Source organism: Melitaea cinxia, chromosome 6 (assembly GCF_905220565.1).
Source record: "Melitaea cinxia chromosome 6, ilMelCinx1.1, whole genome shotgun sequence".
Lineage (NCBI taxonomy): Eukaryota > Metazoa > Arthropoda > Insecta > Lepidoptera > Nymphalidae > Melitaea > Melitaea cinxia.
The window spans coordinates 6964973-6988060 of record NC_059399.1 but is presented as its reverse complement, the minus strand read 5'-3'; the positions used below and the strand labels follow the sequence as shown (position 1 = coordinate 6988060).

The following is a 23088-nucleotide window of genomic DNA, read 5'->3' as shown; positions in this document are numbered from 1 at the left end:
ATATACCTACGATGTATTGAAATTATACCTCCAGACTTCTAAGGCTTTGATTTTTGAACGTTAAAATTTGTATTTTGTGATGGAATGTTAATAAATATAAATGTTGTAAATAGTTATGTTTCGCAAAAATCATGTATAACAGAATTTTTTCCCTTTAAAAGTTCTATCTAATCACTATGACCTTTTTTATGCTAACCTTTGTTCTAAAATAAAGCATTATTTGCGATGGTTTTTTTATAAACATGATATTAATCCTTATCCAAATAAATAAGCTATTCATCACAAATATTACAAAAAATTATATTTTAAACACACTAATTTCAGAAACTACTGGTTGAAATTAAAAAATATATTGTTGTGTTGGATAGCCAATTTGACGAGGAAGACTATGGGCTAATTTTTCCTTAAATTAAAGCTTGTGAAACCGCGGGGCACAGCTAGTTAATCTGTAAAATTGTAGGTATCATAAACATATCGCATAAATTATTTTAACGATGTAACTTAATGTTATCGGATTCTCTCAAGGTGTTAATTGCTAAAAAATATAATTATTAGACTTGAACAATTTTTTATTCTTAGTCATTTATTAATTATTAGAAAATGAAAACAATGAAAAATGTGTTCTTGCATTAAATTAAGAGTGAATAAATTTAAACTTTTTTTTAATGTTTATTATCCAAGGTAAATCGTGCCGCAACTTTCTACCTGCAACATCTAGGCAAGGTTAATGAAACGATAAAAATATGACGGGCAAACTTTATTTAAATAAGTATCACAAAATTCATTACAATATTATCAATTCTCAAATAGCTAACCGATGCCTTAATGCACTGACTAATAGATACTTTTCATACCGCTAACACCTTTAAAAATTGTAGTGACGATATATAAAAAAAAACTTTTATAAAAATTTTTGGTGTCTGGAATGTACAAATTGCTATTTACGCCATAAGTCTGTTTCCAAAATGTTTTGTGGCTTGATTCATTTCTGGTCTTTAAATTACGCGATAAGCTTTACTGCATGTTATCCACATAAACGACTTTTTGAACAGACCAAACAACTTGACAATCATACAAGGAACAAAACATTTTTATGTCAATTTTTTATTTCTCTTCTGGTTTTCAATACTGTTACATTATTATTTTGCAATACTCTAACTTAATATCGCAATCACAGTAAAATAGGAGTATATATTTTGGTTTTTTTAGTTATTTTATATTCATAAGACTAAATTCAAATACTTCAATTCAAATCTAGCGTGATTTGTATTGAAGTATCTATATAATATATATTTATATTATCCACAAATATCTTAGAGGCTTAGGATATTAAGAAGAAAAAGTTCTTCTGAAAAGAGTACCTACTGATTTTTTTAATTTAATTTGACTGAATTTACTTTAACTTAGTCGGTGACACATAAGATAGACACTACATTGGGACTAAACAACATTATTTTTATCTACTAAATACGTTTCATTGCAGGTCTTGTCTACTGCTTTGATTTTTATAATTTTTAATCATAATAATGAAGTCACTACAGATTATAACTACAATTAGAGGTACAATTTATATTTTTAAAATACGTAGGTGCTATACACGATCAAACTTTTTCTTAAATAATTCAAACTATATCACTTGATCATTTATTAAAAATAAAAATATAACGTTCATTGATTTTAGATTTTTGTTGTACGATATACATATTTATTTGATTATAATCACAGATGATATAAGTTAGCCTTCCAAATAACCTTAAACATATTTCCTGATACTGATAAGTTAATTTTATTTATTTCTTTATACTAAAAAAATGCAAATATTTTAATTTGCTTTTTTTGATTCGATTATAATAAAAATATATATAAAAATGTTATTATTCAAATGCTTTTTTTATATAGGTAACGCAAAAAAATATACAACTTTTATTACTTTGTTAATATAACAATAACATGTAACACAACATAATCTAGCTATGGAGTTTGCGGTATAAACACATTAAGTATTTTAAAATTGTAAAAATATAAAAAAAAACACATTATGAAAATATAAAATGGCATTTATAAGATCAACCATATAAAAATAAATATTTTTTTCTATAATGATGTTTCATCTTGTAAATGGTTTTTAAATTTCAATTTGAGCACTATGTTCCAGCTAGGTCCCTGTGACAGCACCATTTTATTATTCTACTTAGCTATACCACATATGTAACTAATTGAGCTTAACTTGAGATTCACTTTGTACATTGTCCGTCTCACGACACGTACATCATTCTCTATAAAGTTTCACTTAACACCATGACACTTATATCCAAGGCAAGATGAGGGAAAGAATAAGACCATATTACTTTTAGAAACTGGTGCCGATGTTTTAAATACCAGTTTCGGAAGTGGTCTCAACGGTCCCGGTTAATTATGGCACTAGAAGGTGCCACGGCCTAAACGTCAAGGTTCACTGAGAGGCGACTGCGCTCGCCATCCTCTGCCGTACGTCGCCCAATGTCGACCCATTGCTGAAGCCGTTCAGAAGAGGCAGTTTTCTTTCTTTCGATTCATAGTCAATCTTGGATGATTCTACTTCAACTTTTTCATTCGCCTTTAAACTCTGATAAAAAAATAAATACATTAAATATAAGGAAAATAGAAATAGATTTTTTCTCTACACCTTGACCAACTTGTTTAATAACTGGATATTAAAATAATAATCTATAGTAATGCTTCAATAACTTATCTAAATCGTATTTGCGATTTAATTACACTAATATTGCATTTATCTAATATTTTCAACGTTCATTTATTTTATACTGTTGGCTAGAAATAAGTAACTATTTATACGGGTAAAAAATATAAAGTTGTACTCGTATAAAAAATGCTGGAAAGTTCAGGTGTATTACGTATTTGAAATCTCGCAAAAAATACAATTACTCAACATAAATTAGGCATCATAAAAAGATGAATGGATAATTTTTAGTTTCAATATTATTTTCTTTATTATTTATAATGTACAAAAAACTATGGATTATATCACAAAAAATTACGTATCAAAAATAATGATCTAAGGTCATTATGTGTGCTACCGCGTACGTGTAATGAGGAATAATTAGTTTATACGTGACCATATTGTACGTAAATATTAAAATTATATTCGTGAACATTATTTCCACAAATAAGTGTATTATCAATCGTATAACTATATATATAAAATGTTTTAATACTTTAAAATTAAAATCAAAAACAATGTAGTTATGTTATTTTACCTTCGCTTTCTTGATGTAGGCCTGTTTGTAGAAGTCCGAAAAGAGATAGTAGAAGAGAACGGCGTGCATTCCAATCCACCAAACAAAAGCACGAGGATAGTCGCAGTCGATAAACAGAAGTTGGAAAGCGTGGATGAACACCAACACAAATTGAACCTAAATTTTAATTTTAATTAGTTTTAATCAATACAAATCCGTTAAGCAAATTAATAACGAAAATTATACAAAAGTATAATACATAAGCTAGAAAACATTGAAAATGTATGTACATAACTAGTTTGTCCCATGTAAAGTTGAATTACTCGAATGTTCTGCGTGGACGAGAATGAATCAACTAAACACTACTTCCTTTTCGCTATTACGTTGTTTACGTTGTATTAAATGTTTACGCCTTGTTTGTGGTATTGACCTTAGATGTCTCTGTTACTTCGACAATCACGGCATTGTGGATGATCATTTAATTGTGAGCGACCTTATAAATTCCTTCGATTGTATTAATTATAACCTAGTCCGTGTTGTGTTGACGTGTTTCAGTTTTCCCTCTATCAAGGCTTTTCTAGTTATTATGACTTTATAATTTTTTTTGTACTTTTATAATTAAGTACTTTATGTTCCATTATGCCGCTATCTGTGCTCAATAAAATTATTCAATAAAATTACCATTTGTAGGGCGGTGAGGTATTTCTTCCACCACAAGTATTTCTGCACCTTCGGACCGAAGGCGGCCAGTAGATAGTACGAGTACATCACAATGTGAACGAAGGTGTTTAGCATGCCGAAGAATGTTGAATGACCACCTGTATAAAACGTTACACATTAATAATCTCATTTGTAGACAATTTAAAAACTTTAATAGTATGTACATAATAACAATGAAACTTTAATAAAATCATATTTTTGACATTCATTGACTCTGAATAAAATAATTGTGTTTGCAGGCAAACAAAAAAAAAACCGACTTCAATTATATCGACAAGTTATACAACGTAGGTAGACGAAAAAATAGTCAAGTAAATACGTATTATCTATCAAAGATTACTCCAAAGGTTGTAATCAGATCTCAATGAAATTTAAATGTGACCATATGATAAACATCTGCTTTCAGTTAAACTAAAAATTATTAAAATCGGTACACTCAGTAAAAAGTTATGCAAGTTATGCTTCTTTCCAACAAAATAAGAATTATCAAAATCAGTTCATAAACGACGGAGTTATCCCCGAACATAAATAAAAAAACATATACGGTCGAATTGAGTAACATCCTCCTTTTTTTTTAAGTCGGTTAAAAAAATATACTTATTAAATATATTTAAGCGATTTATTTGAAAATATAGCCTCTGCTCTTGCTTTGTCTTAATAATTTTATAAAAGAAGTAATAAACTTTTTGCATACAATCTTATATCACATAATGGAAGGAAAACATGAAATTTCTTTAGTTATTTTTGTAGGTTTCGTAAAATATAAGCGGAAAATAACGTGTTAAGATGATTTCAAAGTATAATTACAAAAAAAATATAACAAAAAATAAACCTACACATCGCAATTAATGAGTTAAATATCTAATCACTAATCCAGTGTGCTGGAAAAAATTACTGTACATTGGTAACTTTGTGGTTTGTTCAAAAACATTTTAATTACAAGCTTTATCTTTTGACAACTTATATAAAAATTTACTATCGATTCGTATCGAAGGTCGCCTTGGTTTAATCTTATTCACTAAATCATTCTTTTACATAAAAATTGCGAATGTGCTGAGGTAAGAAGTTTTATTTAACATAATAACTTGCAATACCGGTGTGAATGATATTTAGATAGAACTTCCGTAGGTATGTGAAATATGTTTTATATGTTATTTTAAAAATAATTAATACCTAAACATTATCTATTTTTGTCTCTCCGTCCTTATATTTTATACTTGTATATGTCAGATTTTAATATATGCTCACGGCCAATTACCTCTTAAATTTAATACTCATGTCATGTTTACATCTTGAACTATTAGGACTAATTGATAAACACAAAGTTTCTGAAAATAACATAACCACAATATTGTAAAATAAAATGTCTTGTATCTAATATAATCTATATTATCAAAATTTTTAAGCGTCAGTCAAGCGTCAAATTTTTTTTCGTATATCATCGTAATCGTTTGAAATTGTATAATCGTTTGCAGGATTTTGTTGTATAACTAGCTGTACCAGCGACTTCGTCCGCGTGAAATTTAACAAAAAAATTATTGTTTAGTTCACAGAGTTACAAAATAAATTTCTAAAATAAAAGTAGTCTAAGTTGCTCCTTATTACATTAGCTATTTTCCAGTTAAATTCGCATCAAAATTGGTCCAACCGTTTCAGAGATTAGCCGGAAAAAAATAGACAGACAGACAGACAGGCAAAAATTGTAAAAAATGTTATTTTGGTATATGTACCGTGTATACATCCATATGCATTTAGTAAAAAGCGGATATTTTGATATTATAAACAGAGACTCCAATTTTATTTACTTTGTATAGAATATTTGCGTATACCTACTATAAAGTAGAAACGAAACCGTTTGCTATAAGAATATAATTGTTATCATAAAAATAATATACAATATTTTATATTATTATACATAATAATTTTATAACAGTATATTTTTTATAATCAAATGTTTTTACGAATTAAACGTTTCAAATCACAGTATTTGCGTTTACTTTAAAATATCAAGCACAATACATAATAAGATGTGAATTTGTAAGAATATAACATAATTGCGTACGGTGAACGCCCGCGTAGATTATTTAATTATATACGTCGTACGTTTGTGTATGTACGCAACCAATACACACGTACACGTACCGAATTAAATTACCATTCCGCTTTATAGATTAAATACATGCCGCCTGTGATATATGTAATCTTAAACTTTAAAGCTATGTTGTGGTATTTTCCACATTTAAAAAACTGTACAACAACCGACTAATGGAATAATACTGTTGCTCACATCATTATTAGTCTAAAAGCTTGTTCCACCGGTAGTGGATAAACGCTATTTGTTGAATGACGATAGAAATAGATTTTAAAAGCGGGACGGTCGAATAAGCCAGAAGGATCTGTTTCTCATCAATAATAAACTGAAACTTTAAGATGAATATTGCATATATTATTTTATTATTATGCGAATAGAAATATCTTATAAATATTAGTAGAACTTGCTGACAAAAAATAATAATGAATCAAAAAACTTAACTGTCGGATACCGTCATCCGTCAAATAGCTTTATCCGCAGCTAGTAAGACAAGGCCTAAATAAAATAACGTAACTTTTAATTAATGTAAGCTATAAAAATATTTTGCAGTCGAAATCAGATTTATTGGAATGCGTTTAAGATTAATATGTTACCTGAGCCGATAAAATGTAAACGTTTTTTTTTGTTTTGTGGTTGAAATGTGAGGCGTGCAGGGTTTTAAGGTTTTCATTTAGGATGGCTTCTATATTACATATTATTATACCATTTCAAATATTAATTTTTATCTTTTCATTGTATTTACTAAATTATTTATTTCTACTTTAGATAAATTTTTTGTTTTTAGCGACTTTATACAAATATAGTTTGTTATAAAAATATTTATTTCTACTTTAGATATATTTTTTGTTTTTAAAAACTTTATATAAATATAGTTAGTTATAAAACTCATCATAGTTCGCAGGAGCTTTAATACTTGTATTTTTTACATCATCATTACAGCCTATACAGTCCACTGCTGGACACAGGCCTCCACAAGTTTACGTCAAAAATAACGTAAACTCATGTGTTTTGCCCATAGTCACCACGCTGGGCAGGCGGGTTGGTGACCGCAGTACTGGCTTTGTCGCACCAAAGACACTGCTGCCCGTCTTCGGACTTCGGCCTGTGTATTTCAAAGCCAGCAGTTGGATGGTTATCCCGCCATCGGTCGGCTTCTTAAGTTCCAAGATGGTTGTGGAACCTTGTTATCCCTTAGTCGCCTCTTACGACACCCACGGGAAGAGAGGGGGTGGCTAAATTCTTTAGTGCCGCAGCCACACAGCACAACACATTTGTTTTTACATACCAAGTGTTAATTATCTAATTTTAACTTCATTTTATTTTTACATTCCACCAACAGTTAGATTAAAATTTAGCCTTCTTTATTATTGTATTTCAATTAAAAAATTTATAACACATGTAATCGATTAGGCTATTGTTTTCCATGTACAAACTATTCATAAAAATATTGTTATTTAATTTTAGTCTAGCAAAAATACTGCTAATATAGTCATTCTAGAATCGTATGAAAGGATATCTTTTATTTAGCTATTTTATTTATTTTAGTGCGAATAACTAACACGATTTCGTTTACTCTAAGCTTTGAGCAAACAATAGCTTGTAGAGGGATTAATCACCTTGATCATAACCACCTGTATCTATAATTACCTGAGTCTATGATTTTACAACGTCGTAATACGTTACGATAACTTAAAAGTAAACGCAAATACTGTCATTTGAAACGTTTAATTGGTAAAAACATTTGATTAAATTATATAATAAAAAAAATATATAACTTATTTAACAATTGCAACAAATAGAAATAATAATATGAGGTATATTAAAACTAGTTAGATTAATTATAAGACAAACAAGTAACTAGTTACGGAAGGTTTCTTCTTGCGACTATTAAGGATCAAAGGTTCAATATCTTAAGACGTAGACTGCCTTGAGTTTTTACTCCATTTGTTTTACGTGTACACTTTATTATTTACATGGTAAGGTACTTCCGATTTAAATCAATTTGTTTCATCTATTTTGAGATATTTATTCCGTTCGAAATACAAATTATAAATAAATTTAAATATATATTTATTTATTAGTAGGTATATACTCTTAAAAGGAACAAAATCATGTAAATATTGTTGTAGAATAAGCTATTTATTATCTTACTGAATTAAAATTTAGTGATGAATGTAACTGAATTGTAACGGAAAAAAAATAGCTTCTATGTTTTTTTTAAAGGTCTCTAAACAAAGGATTATGTACAGTAATGTTATTTATATTAAATCATAATATGTAAGTATAACCTTAGCGGAACATGTATATATCGTGACGAGCATATTTACGACGTTATTTTTCTTTAAAAAGACAATAAAGACTCAGTTTCATCGCGTGCAAATACGTATGTAAAATGATAAAGGCGTTAAAATCAAGAAAACCTGTTCCGGGACTATTTATCTACGTTGTAACAACTACATAGTAAATGTCAATAATATATTCTAACTTATACATTTTGGATTAAAGACGGCTAAAAACTTACTTCATGACACTTGCAACTACCACACCTGAATAATGTGTTTATAACACGCTATTTAACTCCGCATTACAAAGTATTCTATAATCGAAATAAGCTAATTGTTCTTTTATTATTTACAAAGTCGATGACGACAGGGACAACAAAGCTGTAGGTATACTTTACTATTAAACAAGCCACGAGACTCGTTTTACCGGTTTCTCTATTATAGTTTACTTAAACTTACCTGGCGTGAACTTGACTCCGAACCAGACCGACATAGGCATAATGCCGTGGTGAATAACATGCAACTTCGAAACATGGTCAAACTTCTTACGCATAACGAAGAAGATCTGAAAAAGAAAATACCCATTGTAATATTTAGTAAGAAAATAACCTTTGAATGTTTGACAACTAATAATGTCAAGAGTGAAATGTTTACTCGAAAAAAAGTACATAAATCTACTCATTAGTCGAAACATTTAGTGCAAATGTGCTCTTAAAATAATCATCGTTAAGAAAGACATATAATATAAAAGGCAACTAAAACATATTATAAGATAATTGTGTTTGCAGGCAAACGAAGAAAAACCGACTTCAATTATATCGACAAGTAATACAACATAGGTAGACGAAAAAATAGTCAAGTAAATACGCATTATCAAAGATTACTCCAAAAGTTGTAATCAGATCTCGATGAAATTTAAATGTGGCCACATGATAAACATCGGCTATCGATTAAATTAAAAATCATCAAAATCGGTACACATAGTAAAAATTTATGCAGATTTTCGAGAGTTTCTCTCGATTTCTCTGGGACCCTGTCATCAGATCCTGGTTTCCTTATCATGGTACCAAACTAGGGATATCTCCTTTCCAAAAAAAAAGAATTATCAAAATCGGTTCATAAACGACGGAGTTATCCCCAAACATACATAAAAAATATATATATATATATATATACGGTCGAATTGAGTAACCTCCTCCTTTTTTTAAAGTCTGCTAAAAATTATTTGAAAATCAATTTAAGAATTTTGTATTCCATTTAAATATTTCTGTTTTAAATATTGACAGTTTTATGTAATAGAAATGTATTCATATTTTAAAAATGATGTACATAATTATATCTAAATCTTATAAAAAGACGCCGCGTTGGCGCAGAGGTCACAGCCATGGATTGTACCTGTTGCGCTGGCGGTTGCGGGTTGGATCCCCGCAGATGACAAACATTTGTATTGGCCATACAGGTGTTTGCCGTGGTCTGAGTATTTGTGCAGTCCTTGTGGGTCTCCCCACCGTGTCTCGGAGAGCACGTTAAGCCGTCGGTCCCGGTTGTTATCGTGTACACCCGATAGCGATCGTTACTCATAGTAAGGAATATATCCGCCAACCCGCATAGGAGCAGCGTTGTGGATTAAGCTCTGACCCTTCTCCTACATGGGGAAAGAGGCCTATGCCTAGTAGTGGGATATTTCAGGCTGAAGTGCTTATACATAAAATTCTCGTGTCACAATGTTAGTTACCATACTTCTCCGACGTGGCTGGACCGATTATTATGAAATTCTCTGTGAATATCGGTTAGGGCTGAGAATAGCCAACATCTATTTTTCAGACCCCTAAACCATAAGCGGGGGGGGGTAAGGGGGTTATTAAACTTATATGGCAAAACAACGTTTGCGGGGTCAGCTAGTATTACTATAACTACAGAATAAGCTTTACACGAATCGACTGTGTCATTAGATTGTCGTAGATTTAAAATTTTACCTTTAAAGCATTCACTTTAAGCACGATTTTGAACAAATTTAAAACATACTTATGTTTACAAATTAATTTTCAACCGTTCTCATTTACAGAAGAAACATACACGATCATGGCTAGCAGTTTTATTCTGTGACTGTACAATAGAATATTTTCACAGGAACTGACTGTTTCTAAAGCGATCGCCGTAATATATGAAAAATATTTGTTTAGGCTAAACAGGTTTTTGTCGTGGACCCCAGTCCCCAATAAAGTATTCACGTCTTAGTGGGGTCAATGGAATGGCGATTGTTCATTTATAAAAAAGTGTTTGCAAAATAAATTAAGAAACTATTAAGTCTGGTGTTTTGATACTGAGCTATATGACGATTTTTCCAACAAACTATTATAAAAACTCGCACATCCTTGCGTTGAGCTTGAGCAGCCATGTGTAAAAAAGAAACAACGAAATTTCGGTAAAGATTTTTCGCCATTTTAAAAATCAAAAACGAGTATTGTACTGAATTTACAGTCACTAACCTAAAGATTACGCTGTCGTGTTTAAATTCATTCTTTAATTTTTAAATTTTAATACCGATACATTTTTAAAAATAAATTTACTAAACTTAATTCATGGCACAAAAAATATTTAAAATGTTACTGCTACCATTGTTTAAGTAAACATAACAACACGTACAAAGTAATTAACAGCACTTGTATATATGATAAAATTATAATCTTTGATCTATTCACAAGCACTAGTAAAATGTAATTATTAATGTGAATAAGTAATAATTAGCAAAAGTAAAAATTAAAAAAAACCTCTGTTCACTACCTCGCTGAACTATTAGATACACTGACTAAAACGCATGTGACGTAACAAAATCCTGAGAAGTAGTATGTCATTATAGATAGTACGATGTCATTTTTTTTTTCTTGTTTAATTATATGTAAATTAATAATAATTAAAATTTATTGATGCTGTGTGGTTATGGCATTAAATAATATAGCCACCCCGTCTCTTCCCGTGGGTGTCGTAAGAGGCGACTAAGAGATAACACAGTTCCACTACCACCTTGGAACTTAAAGAGCCACCCGATGGCGGGATAACCATCCAACTTCTGGCTTTGAAATACACTGGCCGAAGACGGGCAGCAGTATCTTCGGTGCGAAAAAGCCAACCCTGCGGTCACCAACCTGCCTGCCCAGCATGGTGACTATGGGCAACAGTCATACGAGTTCACGCCATTTTTGGCGCGAACTTGTGGAGGCCTACGTCTAGCAGTGGCCTGCGATAGGCTGAAGTGATGAGTGATGAAAATTTATTGATTTACATACCGTGTCGAAAAATTCTGTGAATTTAGAGAAGTAGTACCACCAGCAACCTTGCGCTATCTGTAAAGAAATTAAAAATAATAATAATTTGATATTATTTTATGTTTATTACCTTTCTTTAATTACCTATAATATTTTAAATATGTATAAATTATTAATTCAAAGAAAAGAATGTACAGTAATAAGAAGTATAATTATATTTATATTTTACTTAACAATTAAGGCTCATATAATAACAAAAAAGATATGCGTTTCATTTAACTAAATACAAAAGATATGTGTGTTGTATAGTCTACACTTTTTGTTATGGATTGTAATTACTGTAGGTACTAATAATTTTATATAATACATAAAAAGATAAGATAAATGATGAGGTGCCTATAAATATAATATATAGCAGGCACACCAGCATATATTTTTTTGCCTGTGCATAAAATAATGTTTTTGTCAAGAAGATTTAAGGAACTACGAGTTTATTAGGCATACTCTTTAGTAGAAGTAATTTTAGAATATTTTACTTATGTAAACTGCTATTGCTTTATATGCTGCGTAACTTGCTCTGTGGTTACTGCAGTAAAGAATAAGTATAGCCAACCCCCTCTCTTCCCGTGGGTGTCGTAAGAGGCGAATAAGGGATAACAAAGTTCCACTACCACCTTGGAACTTAAAAAGCCGACTGATGGCGGGATAACCATCCAACTGCTGGCTTTGAAATACACAGGCCGAAGACAGGCAGCAACGTCTTCGGTGCGATAAAGCCAGCCCTGCGGTCACCAAGCCGCCTGCCCAGTCTGGTGACTGGGCAAAACTTATGAGTTCGCGCCATTTTTGGCGCAAACTTAGGGAGGCCTATGCCCAGCAGTGGACTTCGATAGGCTGAAGTGATTATGTAAACATTTATTCGTCTGAAATACTTAGAAAAAGTGAAAATGGTAAACAGTGCTATTTCAATTAATGACAAAACTTCAATTCAGTTATGATACACATAGTTATTAAAACCAGACTACCGTCAATAATAATTTCTGAACAACACGATATACACACTATACAAGTCATTTCAGATATTGTACACATTTGATTTTGTACAATGACATGAAATATATTTTATATAAATAATACATTGTTTGTAGGTAATAACCTACATAGATAAGACGAAAGTTATGTTTAACAACCAAGTCATACCGATACCGGTATCGGTCGATGGTACCCTTCTCGAAGTTGTTCAGGATTATATTTACCTAGGCCATACTATCCAACTAGGCCGCAACAACTTCGAGAAGGAGGCCGATAGGAGGATTCGGTTGGGCTGGGCGGCATTTGGCAGACTCCGTCGAGTCTTCACTTCGAAGATTCCGCAATGCTTGAAGACAAAAGTTTTCGAGCAATGCGTCCTGCCTGTGTTAACATACGGAGCCGAGACGTGGACACTGACCAAGGGACTGGTCCACAAGTTTAAAGTCGCTCAACGTGCAATGGAACGGGCTATGCTTGGGGTCTCTCTCAAAGACAGGATTAGAAATGAGACTATCCGCGAGAGAACGAAAGTAACCGACATAGCCCACAGAATTAGCAAGTTGAAGTGGCAGTGGGCTGGTCATCTGTGTCGCAGGACCGATGGCCGTTGGAGTAGACGGGTCCTAGAGTGGAGACCGCGTCTTGGCAAACGCAGTGTGGGACGTCCTCCGGCCCGTTGGACCGACGATCTACGTAAGATTGCCGGTGTAGGCTGGATGAGGATTGCGGAAGACCGGGATGTGTGGCGCGAACTTGGGGAGGCCTATGTCCAGCAGTGGACTGCGATAGGCTGAAGTGATAGTGTGTGAGTGAGTGATTGTAGGTATAAGTGTTAACTGCCTACTCGTTAAAAATTATATTATTAGTCTAAGAGTTAAAAAAAATTGTTGAGCTAATCATTGAACAGGAGATAAAGTAATCGTTACGTGGCTGGCAAAGATGATCCAAAAAAAAAATTCGCTCTGTAATAAGTGGAATACAATATTATTCTGAGTAAATTAACTCATATTTTCCATTTTTTGTTCAAAAGTGCAATTAGATATTGTTAAGAATAAGACAATAAAAAATAACATAAGAAAGCTATCAATTATTGTAAACCCAATATTTTCGATTTTAAAATTTATCAATTTATATAAAAATATTATATGACACGACATGTACACCTTCTTTTATTTATCAATGCGCACCGTAATAGTAAAAAGTGCAAATTTAAGTTTTAGTTCGAATATACCTAATCAATTTTAGTTACTTACGAATATGTATATTGTGTCCTACAATGATCGAATCTATAATCTGTTGCCTTTGAGTGTATTTTCGTGTGATGTTAAAATTTAACCATATATCTATGGTAATCATATTAGAAATAGGACCTTGATCTTTTTTCTGCCTCATAAATAAATACCCAAACAGAATCGATACAAAAAAAAAATATATAAATCGCAAGCAAATTTTTGTTTGTGTTTTGTTTAAAAATAGACAATGAGGCAAAATCAATATAATAAAAATGGTAGTGCAAAAAATCTCGAAGGCAAGCAACCTTATGACGATTTGTAAATAACAATTTAATAAATGTTATTGGTTAAATTAAAAAGGACAGTCTTGTTATTTTATACCTACCGATTTGTATTATACCGATTTGTACCGTAATTGTAGTGTTCATTAAATGTTTTTTTTATTTTTTTTATTTTTTATAACCACTAACACAATACTTATTTAATAAAAGCATTGATTTGGTACTAAAGTCTTTTGAATTAGGCCAGTGCCTGAAGCCTTTGAAAATGGTAAAAAGTAAAAGGCAATTTTTAAGTTTATGAATGAAACATGGAAACATTTTTCGAGCCAAGTAAAAATATAAATTTTAATAAATAGATCAAAATGTTACATAGTGATTAAATCAATAATTCATTTTATGCGAATATTTTCAATAGTATTGTAAATTTTTATATCTTTAGAAATTAGAGTCCAACAAATAAAACGCGCACCTATTTTATTTAAAAACCAGATGTTTTGATGTGAGAATATTCGATTTTTATAATATGAAAATTATGATGTTTTTTTTTTTTATATTAAATCAAATTTTAAACAAAAAAAATGTAGTATATTTGGGACACAAAAAGTTAAATTTTCTTTTGTGGGAGAAAAGAAAATTAAAAAACTGTGGGTACCGTAGGTAAAAGTTACGTGAAATGAGTATAAATGTAATGGTGGTATATATCTTTATTACCTACAGCTTTGTCATTTAACTTTTTTCGATAGAACTCGAAGTTTTGCCAGAAATCGTGATAAACCGTTTTCAACCTTAAAATCTCCCATCTCCTTTCCGACCTCAAATCGCCCATAAATTATTTTTCCTCCTATTTTTGGTATATTTTCTTACTTTTCTAATAGGTTTCATCCTTTTCTAGTGTTTTTTTTTTTGATTCAAGTATTATCGACCCTAAATATATATATAAATACCTGGCCTAAATATATAATAATAATAATAAATATTTACAACGTGCACACACGGTCATTTGTCCCTGTGCTTGTATTATAGGTAACAGCTGACTGGTATAGCTACATATTTTTTTTAGATAAACATACATATAAATAATTCATATATATATTACACCCAAACTCGGGGTGGGAATCGAACCCACAACCCCCAGAGCAGAAAGCAGGGTCAGTACAAACTGCGCCAACGGGCTAGTCGAGTTGAGAGAGAGATATATCTATATAAATATAAAATACATACCCGTAAAGCGCTTGGATTGTTAGAGTAATCAACTGGTTGGCATCTGAAGCTGTACGATGTGAACCAACCACCAGCAACACTCTACGAAAAATGCATTAATTAATAACAAAAGACACAGACAGCAAATCTATAATTAAAAGATAAATAAAAAATTCCTACGTTTTTTAGTAAAATTGCAAATAAAAATGAATTTTAATTGGTTGTAGTAAAAGCACGTTCAAAACAAAGTTTTTACGTGTTCAGTACAAACTCTCCGTTTAAAAATAACAATTTAATAACACGTATTTATTTAAGTGTAAATAAAATGTTACCCTTTAATTACAATGAATAATATAGAAAATATTTAGTTACCTCAGAAAACAACCAGATGCTAAATATGACTTGGAACAAATTGTACCATATGAGCACTGTTTTCAATTCGAACGGTTTTCTGTTTTCCATTAGCTTTGGACCTAAAACCTGTATAAAAAATTAAAGTATTTAGCAACACTTTAAAAATATACAATAATATGATTTATATATTTAAAAATATTCAACGAAACTTAAACGCTAATAGTATCAAATTTAATACGATGATTATCTTATTAATATAATTTTCTTGTATATCATATATATATACACATATATATATATTTAATATCAACTTACTTTAACTATGAAGACATAGGTAAGGCAGATAGCGAGCGTTGGAAAAGGTGAAGACATCATAGGCCAGTCCTTTACTCTCTGGTCGCTCTGATTATCCATCAGGTCATGATACCCGTCCACTATCCTATTTATATACTCCATTTTTAAACACTGTAACAAATATAATAAATAAAAGTAAGAATCAAACAAGCAATAAAAAATACCGATTAATGTAAAAAATAGGATCTATTAGTAACACCTAAAGATTTTAATCGAAAATTACTATTTAAAATATATATACATACGTGACTATAATACGCCGTTCGATTGTAATATGCAGCAATTTGGTCAATTTCACAAGAGTCAAGTCAAGTTTACCGAATGTCAGGGTGGACCGCCCCCCTCTACGGTAGCAAATCAACCGGCGAATGTATTATTCACATATGTATTTAATGTCTCATCGTATGTTAATTTTTACTTGCTTTTTAATTAGCTAGCGAAGTTGAATGTATTGGTATTCCTTACTAATATATTAATACTTTCATTACGTTAACGTATAAACAAAAATAACAAATATAAATAATTACATGTTGAGTCGGGATATATAATAGGTACTTTTATATTATCAACTTGCTTGTGCTAGATGAGATCAGTCTTTATTCAATTTTAAATGATACACATATAATTAACACATTAAACAAAATTAGAATAAATTACATTTTATGATTTCGTTGAAACAACAAAAAGCAACCTAACTTGATGAATACGTTCATCATTAAAACTTAAAAAAAAAAATCCATAAATTTTTATACTTAAAGTAATTAAAAAACCGATAAAAAATAATTTATGAAGAAAATCAGTTACCCATAGTTAAAAATTAGTTTAATTTATTTTTTTATTAAGGTTTGCTAACAGTCGTTAAATTTATGAAACATTACAATCTTAATTTTATTAAAGACATTTCTAAATGTACAGCCATACTAAAGCAAACACGAAATGCAAAGTTAACCTGTTAATGTAATAATAGAATAAAACTTGATCATACAGTAGCAAAAACACAGAATAATATAATCTATGCATATAATAAAATGGTAGGAAAGTCAAAACTGTACATTGAATATTTTTGTTAAAGAATACTTGGGGTGTGATCTACAATCGATACCGAATCCAAAAATATAGTTTTTACAATTTTTGTCTGTTTGTCTGTTTGTCTGTATGTATGTCCGGGATAATTATATAAAGCATAAAATTGAAAGATGATGAAAAAAAACTTATTAAGAAAAAAAAAATATCAAGATAGTCCAGAATGAAGCTAGTATTTGACAAAGTTCATCATCATCATTACAGCCTATACAGTCCACTGCTGGACATAGGCCTCCACAAGTTAACGCCAAAAATAACGTGAACTCATGTGTTTTGCCCATAGTCACCACGCTGGGCAGGCGGGTTGGTGACCTCAGTACTGGCTTTGTCGCACCGAAGACGCTGCTGCCCGTCTTCGGCCTGTGTATTTCAAAGCCAGATTTGAATTAATCACTAAAACCAAAAATGAACAAATAAACAAAAACAAATTTAATCAAAAAATATGTCAAATAAAATCAGGTCGAATTAAATTAAATGACCATAAATTAAAATAAAGCATACTAGGCAGAATAATAACAATTAAATAATTAACAATTAATTTATTATTTCTTTAATTCATTAAATATTATTTAATTGCGTTTCATTGCGTTTGTATTTTTCATATTTTAGATGAATTTCATATACTGTGATAAGAAAACACCTACAACCTACAGCGCATTTATTTTTATTATTAGATCACCGACAAATTTACATTTATGGGTACATGCAAGAAATCACATTCTTAATTCTTATTAATAAAATTCTGAATGTAAGCTTAACTACAGGTGGCAACGGAACGCGTACATAAAACTGACAATACTAAAATATATATCACATATACATTACAAACTAATCCCTTTTTTTCCTTTAACTTAGAACAACATTAGCGATTTCACTTGTATTCTACGGGACTTACCGCGATTACTTTCTTCTAAAGTCCCGATCACTGATTCTACGAATTAATGTTGACTTATATAAGTTTTAAAGGTGGACAAAAGAAATACGACGGTAGTCATGAATGTTTCCGACTATGAATCAAAAATATGTAGGTAGTTTACTTAATGATACCCGCAACAAAAATGTTAACTACAACTCAACAGCCCGAGTTACACGCCACACCAGGACTCTGTATTAGAATACAAGAAAAACTGCAGCTGTTCTGATAAAATGAAAAAAAAACACTGCTAACACCGAAGAACGTCCTATCACCTAAACTTAACAGTTTTCCCAAGGTCCACAAACAACAGGAGTTAGCTAATGTCCTATTGTGAGATTAGCATAGAGCATTAGAGACCAACATACGAACTAGCGAAACACGAGTCAATAGTTTTGACACTACCAACGGGCAAGACAATGTCGCATATGTGAAGAATTCTTGACACTTCATTGGTGTTTTAATTGAATTCAGAATTGAAAGAAAGTACGTCATCGTGGACGTCGTGGTCAGCGGTTTGAAGTGCAATAGATATGACGTGAAGACCATCAAGTATCCTACACCAAGAAAAAAGCTAATACGAACGGTAGACAGGCAACGTACTATTTGTGAAAAGAGTCACCGACAAATGTGGCGGACTATTAGGAAAGTATTGGACGTTTATTCCAGCGAGAAAAATATACATATGTACATGGAGTCACCGAACGGTTTTCTCCCTTTTAAAAATACAGGAAAAAGGGTTATTCATTGTGTTTTAGATTTTACGCTTTACGATACGCTTCAGCCTGTAATATCACACTGCTGGCCGTAGGCCTCTTTACCCATGTACGAGATGGATCAGAGCTTAATCTACCACGCTGCTCTAATGCGGGTTGACGGATATATTCTCTACTACGAGTAAAGATCGATATCAGGTCTACATGATACCACCAGGGACCGACAGCTTAACCTCCTTTCCGAGGCACGGTAAGGAGACCCACAAGGTCTAACAACCAGACCGGAAATAAATATTTGTATAAGCACAAACATCTACTCCGAACAGGTATCGAACCCACGACTGTCGGTGTTCAGGCGCCGCCGCGCCGACACGGTATTATACCAGAGCAGTCGTTTTATATGTAGTTGTAATGTATCAACTATTGCCATTTTTATCCAATACTGCATAAAAATATAATTTAGTTATGTTAATCAGCGCATACTGAATCGTATATCCTATCGGCGTGTCACAATTTTTGAATACCAAAGGAAATCATCACTTTTTAGTTTTTTAACCGATTTCAAAAAAGGAGGAGGTTACTCAATTCGACCGTATATATATGTTTTTTTTTTTATGTACGTTCGGGGATAACTTTGTCGTTTATGAACTGATTATGATAATTCATTTTTTGTTGGAACTTCTTTCAAATCTTCCATCTCAAGTGTGGTACCATGATAAGGAAATCAGGATCTGATGATAGGATCCCAGATAAATCGAGGGAAACCCTAGAAAATCGGAGTAACGACTAGTTCGTTTGTTAATTTTTTTTCGTCTACTTACGTTGTATTATTTGTCGATGTAATTGAAGTCGGTTTTTTCGGTCGGTGTCACACGTAGGAACAAAAAATGGTGTATGATTCATGCATGAATTCAAACTATAGTAACCGTTATCTTTATTACGAGTAAAATTCTCTAACTAGCGTTGTAATTAGACTAAATTACAGCGTTGTTGAATTATGGAATACAAAGTATATTTTGCTATGTGACATCCTTTATCTTATTTTAGCCGTTCCGGAGACAGATGTACAGACGTATATAATAAACAAGCATTTAAAAATATTTACATATATATGCAGCAAATTTTCAATACTCGCAAGGGCGTCAAATCCTATAGGATACTTCTCGTGAACTCAGAATCTTAAAATTTGGTACGAAGCAACGTCTTATAGCAGCGATAAAAGAAAAATTGCGAAAAACATAAATTATTAGTTATATCATATAATATAATAAAAATTGTTTTAATAATTTTTGTACGGAGTCCTCGGTGCGCGAGTCCGACTAACTACTTTAAGCCTTTAGTTATTTTAATTATTTTGCTTGTAAAAATTGTCGATTTAATAGAAAAAAGTTGGGTTAAGTATTTCATATATATCTGGCCGGTAGGTACTCGCGCACGGTAGACGTGATGTTTCCCGCGTAAATCCTGATTTCGCGGAAATTCCAGGATAAAAGTAGCCTATATGATGCTGTATAGCCTCTTTTATCTTTAAATAGTTTGTTTGTCTTTTAGTATCATGTCAATAATTATATGCACTTGAAAAAACACAGCTATTTTGAAATCACAGACACACTTTTCAATATTATTTTTATGTATACATAATATATTATCTCGATATATATATAGCTAATATATATATAGCTAATATTTTTTAACATTATTACATACTTTATCGCATAAGTACTTATCACGTTTTTTTCTACGAAAAATCAGCTGGTACGCTTTACTAAATATGCAAATGTTATCATTTAAATTCATGTTTTGTCTGAATATTTCAAATCCTATTACTTCATGTTTGAATACAGACAGTAATAATCACGTGTTCGTTCCTAGAGTCAGTGCGCTATTTTTTTTTTTAGTATTTAAAAAAATATATATTTTATTCATAAATTTTTTGAAGTTTAAAGTACTTTTATTGACCATAGTCGTAAACAATGCTAGAGGCACTCATCTGATATGTTGCTCGGACGAAGGCGGCCTCGTAACATTCGGCAGACAGTAGACGCACACAACTCCTCAGTACAAAATTAGAATAAAAGCAATAACAACAATTTTCAAAGTAAAACGACACAATATCAAATATATATTCAAATAAAAATAGTATCAAAATATGTATTCATTATATATTATAAATAATCATGCAAATATTAAGTCAATGCGCAATATTTCTTTACCTCAGCAATTGACTTTTGACGTGTAGATGTAGATGCGTGTAGACAAACAAACGGTATATTATTTATAGCTATGAGTATATATAAGTTTAAAGTTTTGTGTTGAAACACAATATGCTTGCTATTAAAAATTAGTAAAAATATTAAATAAAGTTGGTAACATTGCAATTTTTAAATAAAGATCTTCATGGTCAGTTTCAAAAATAATTATTCGGTCGTTAGATCAATAAACGTTATTATTATTGCACTCTGACCTTTCAAACTTATGGTATCTACTCTAACCCACTATCGAAAAAACTCCCTATTATATATTATCTATTATATAGATTATAAAGAAGAATATATTAACAATAACACTGTGCTCATTTTTATTAGAATATCAATAATAATAAGGGATATCTAGTAATTATTGTTATAGTTAATAATTCTAATAATTTAGTAGGTAAGGTAAATAATTTATTTTTAGTTATTGCGTTACTCTAATTTAACCTAATCATAAATTAAATAAATTCAGGTAGAAAGCTCATGAGTAGGTTTGCCCCAAAAATTGGCCCTCAGTTCCCGGCAGGCTATATTCCCTAAACTAAGTATTACGTAAGATTGCCAGTGGAGATGTTTTGCACGAAAATCGGGAGACCTATGTCCAACATTGGATTATGATAGGCTGATGTGATGATGCGATGAGGTAGAGAATCCTTGGATGCTGCGGTTTAAAACATACATTCCACAACGCGGATAAAAACGCAAAGAAAGCCTAGTTAAATAACGTGACACTCTTACCATTGAACTTCAACATTGGTGTCACGGTCCGCGTTACCTAACACGTGATGCAACAAATACTAATATGGTAACATTTATAACATATTCAAACTTTATACGACACTATTTCATATTCGCAATAAGTCTATATATCACTTATTTCAATGCATAAGAGACAAACAAGCCTTAAATAGTTAATTTTAAGTAAACTTGTTTTATGACGTTATTATAATTGCTTTGTTGCATAAAAAAGACACTACGTGTTGATAAGTCATTGTAGATGACGTATAGCAGTGCTTTCAACGCGAAATAACTCTGTAGGTCGTTTGTAAAGTTTATAAGAAGGCTTTATAGCAATTTACATTTTTATGTACGTATAAAAATATCGTAAAGTGAACGTTACTAGTTTTAGGAAATTATAATTACGGTATGTACGAATGACATTTAGTGACATAAAACATCTAATTTTAAGGTTTACTTACATAATAATGAATATGTACATTTTTTTAAATCATTAACTTTTAAGTAATATTGCAAAATTCAAATCTTCTCAACAAATATGAGACTTATCTCATTTTTGACGTTTAACACCTTGTTACGTAGGTGTTAAAAATGACCAATATAGGATTTTACCTTCATATTTATAATGATAATGAAAAAAAGGTAAACCCAGCGGAAAACCCAAGAAAATTATAGAAGTCATCCACATAAATGTGCAATTGTTATGTTTTTTAACAGAACTCATAAACATAATACTTTATAGACATGAGAACATTAAAAGCTACTATTAGGGTTAGCATAACTTTATAGTTTTTTAAATAAGAAAATGTAAATTATTAGAGATATGTCAAATTCTTTTTCTCTGTGTTGTTACAATGTTGTGTACATTTGCAATTTGATTGAATGAAATCTGCGTTAACGTCTTTTACTGTACTGATCTCCGTAATAAATCACATTTTTTTTGGTGCAACTTAAATAAGCAATTCTAAAGTTTTTCGCTTACAACTAGCGATTAATTATATAAAAAATAGACGAGAACTAATAATTAACTATTATTCTAAAATACAATTATTACAACCCTATTCCACGCAGTTTTTATTGCGCATTGACAAGAAAATCGGTGCGGTCTTAGCATACACATGATACAAGATTAGCTGAAGTGGAGGCCACGAACGATTGCTCCGTTCCTCTAACGTATTATTATACTGACCGTGATATTACGTAGCTTCAAAAAGGACCAAAGTAGAGATGTTACTGGATTTGTTATATGTCCTTACTTTAATTGTTACTAACAATGGACATAGGTCACTCTTGACGGCAAGATTCGAAATAAAGACTTAACTTCCTTTCATATGTAA

The 23088-nt window shown here is 31.1% G+C and overlaps 1 protein-coding gene and 1 long non-coding RNA gene across 2 annotated transcripts in view; one reads left to right on the top strand and one right to left on the bottom strand.

Moving 5' to 3' along the window:
• Nucleotides 1-742: 742 nt before the first annotated feature.
• The window catches only part of LOC123654283 (elongation of very long chain fatty acids protein), a 42065-nt gene continuing 19719 nt past the window's right edge, over nt 743-23088 (bottom strand). Inside the window, exons 2-9 of the mRNA XM_045590195.1 lie at nt 16011-16160; nt 15714-15821; nt 15363-15443; nt 11618-11674; nt 8790-8895; nt 3918-4054; nt 3258-3413; nt 743-2605 (exon numbers count right to left, since the gene is read on the bottom strand). Of these exons, the coding sequence (XP_045446151.1) occupies nt 2453-2605; nt 3258-3413; nt 3918-4054; nt 8790-8895; nt 11618-11674; nt 15363-15443; nt 15714-15821; nt 16011-16151 (939 nt within the window). The 5' untranslated portion in view covers nt 16152-16160 and the 3' untranslated portion in view covers nt 743-2452. The remainder of the gene's footprint in view (nt 2606-3257; nt 3414-3917; nt 4055-8789; nt 8896-11617; nt 11675-15362; nt 15444-15713; nt 15822-16010; nt 16161-23088) is intronic.
• On the top strand, nt 3604-4162 carry LOC123654284. The gene is made up of 2 exons (XR_006743220.1): nt 3604-3720; nt 3927-4162. It is a non-coding gene; the product is annotated as an uncharacterized LOC123654284 (long non-coding RNA).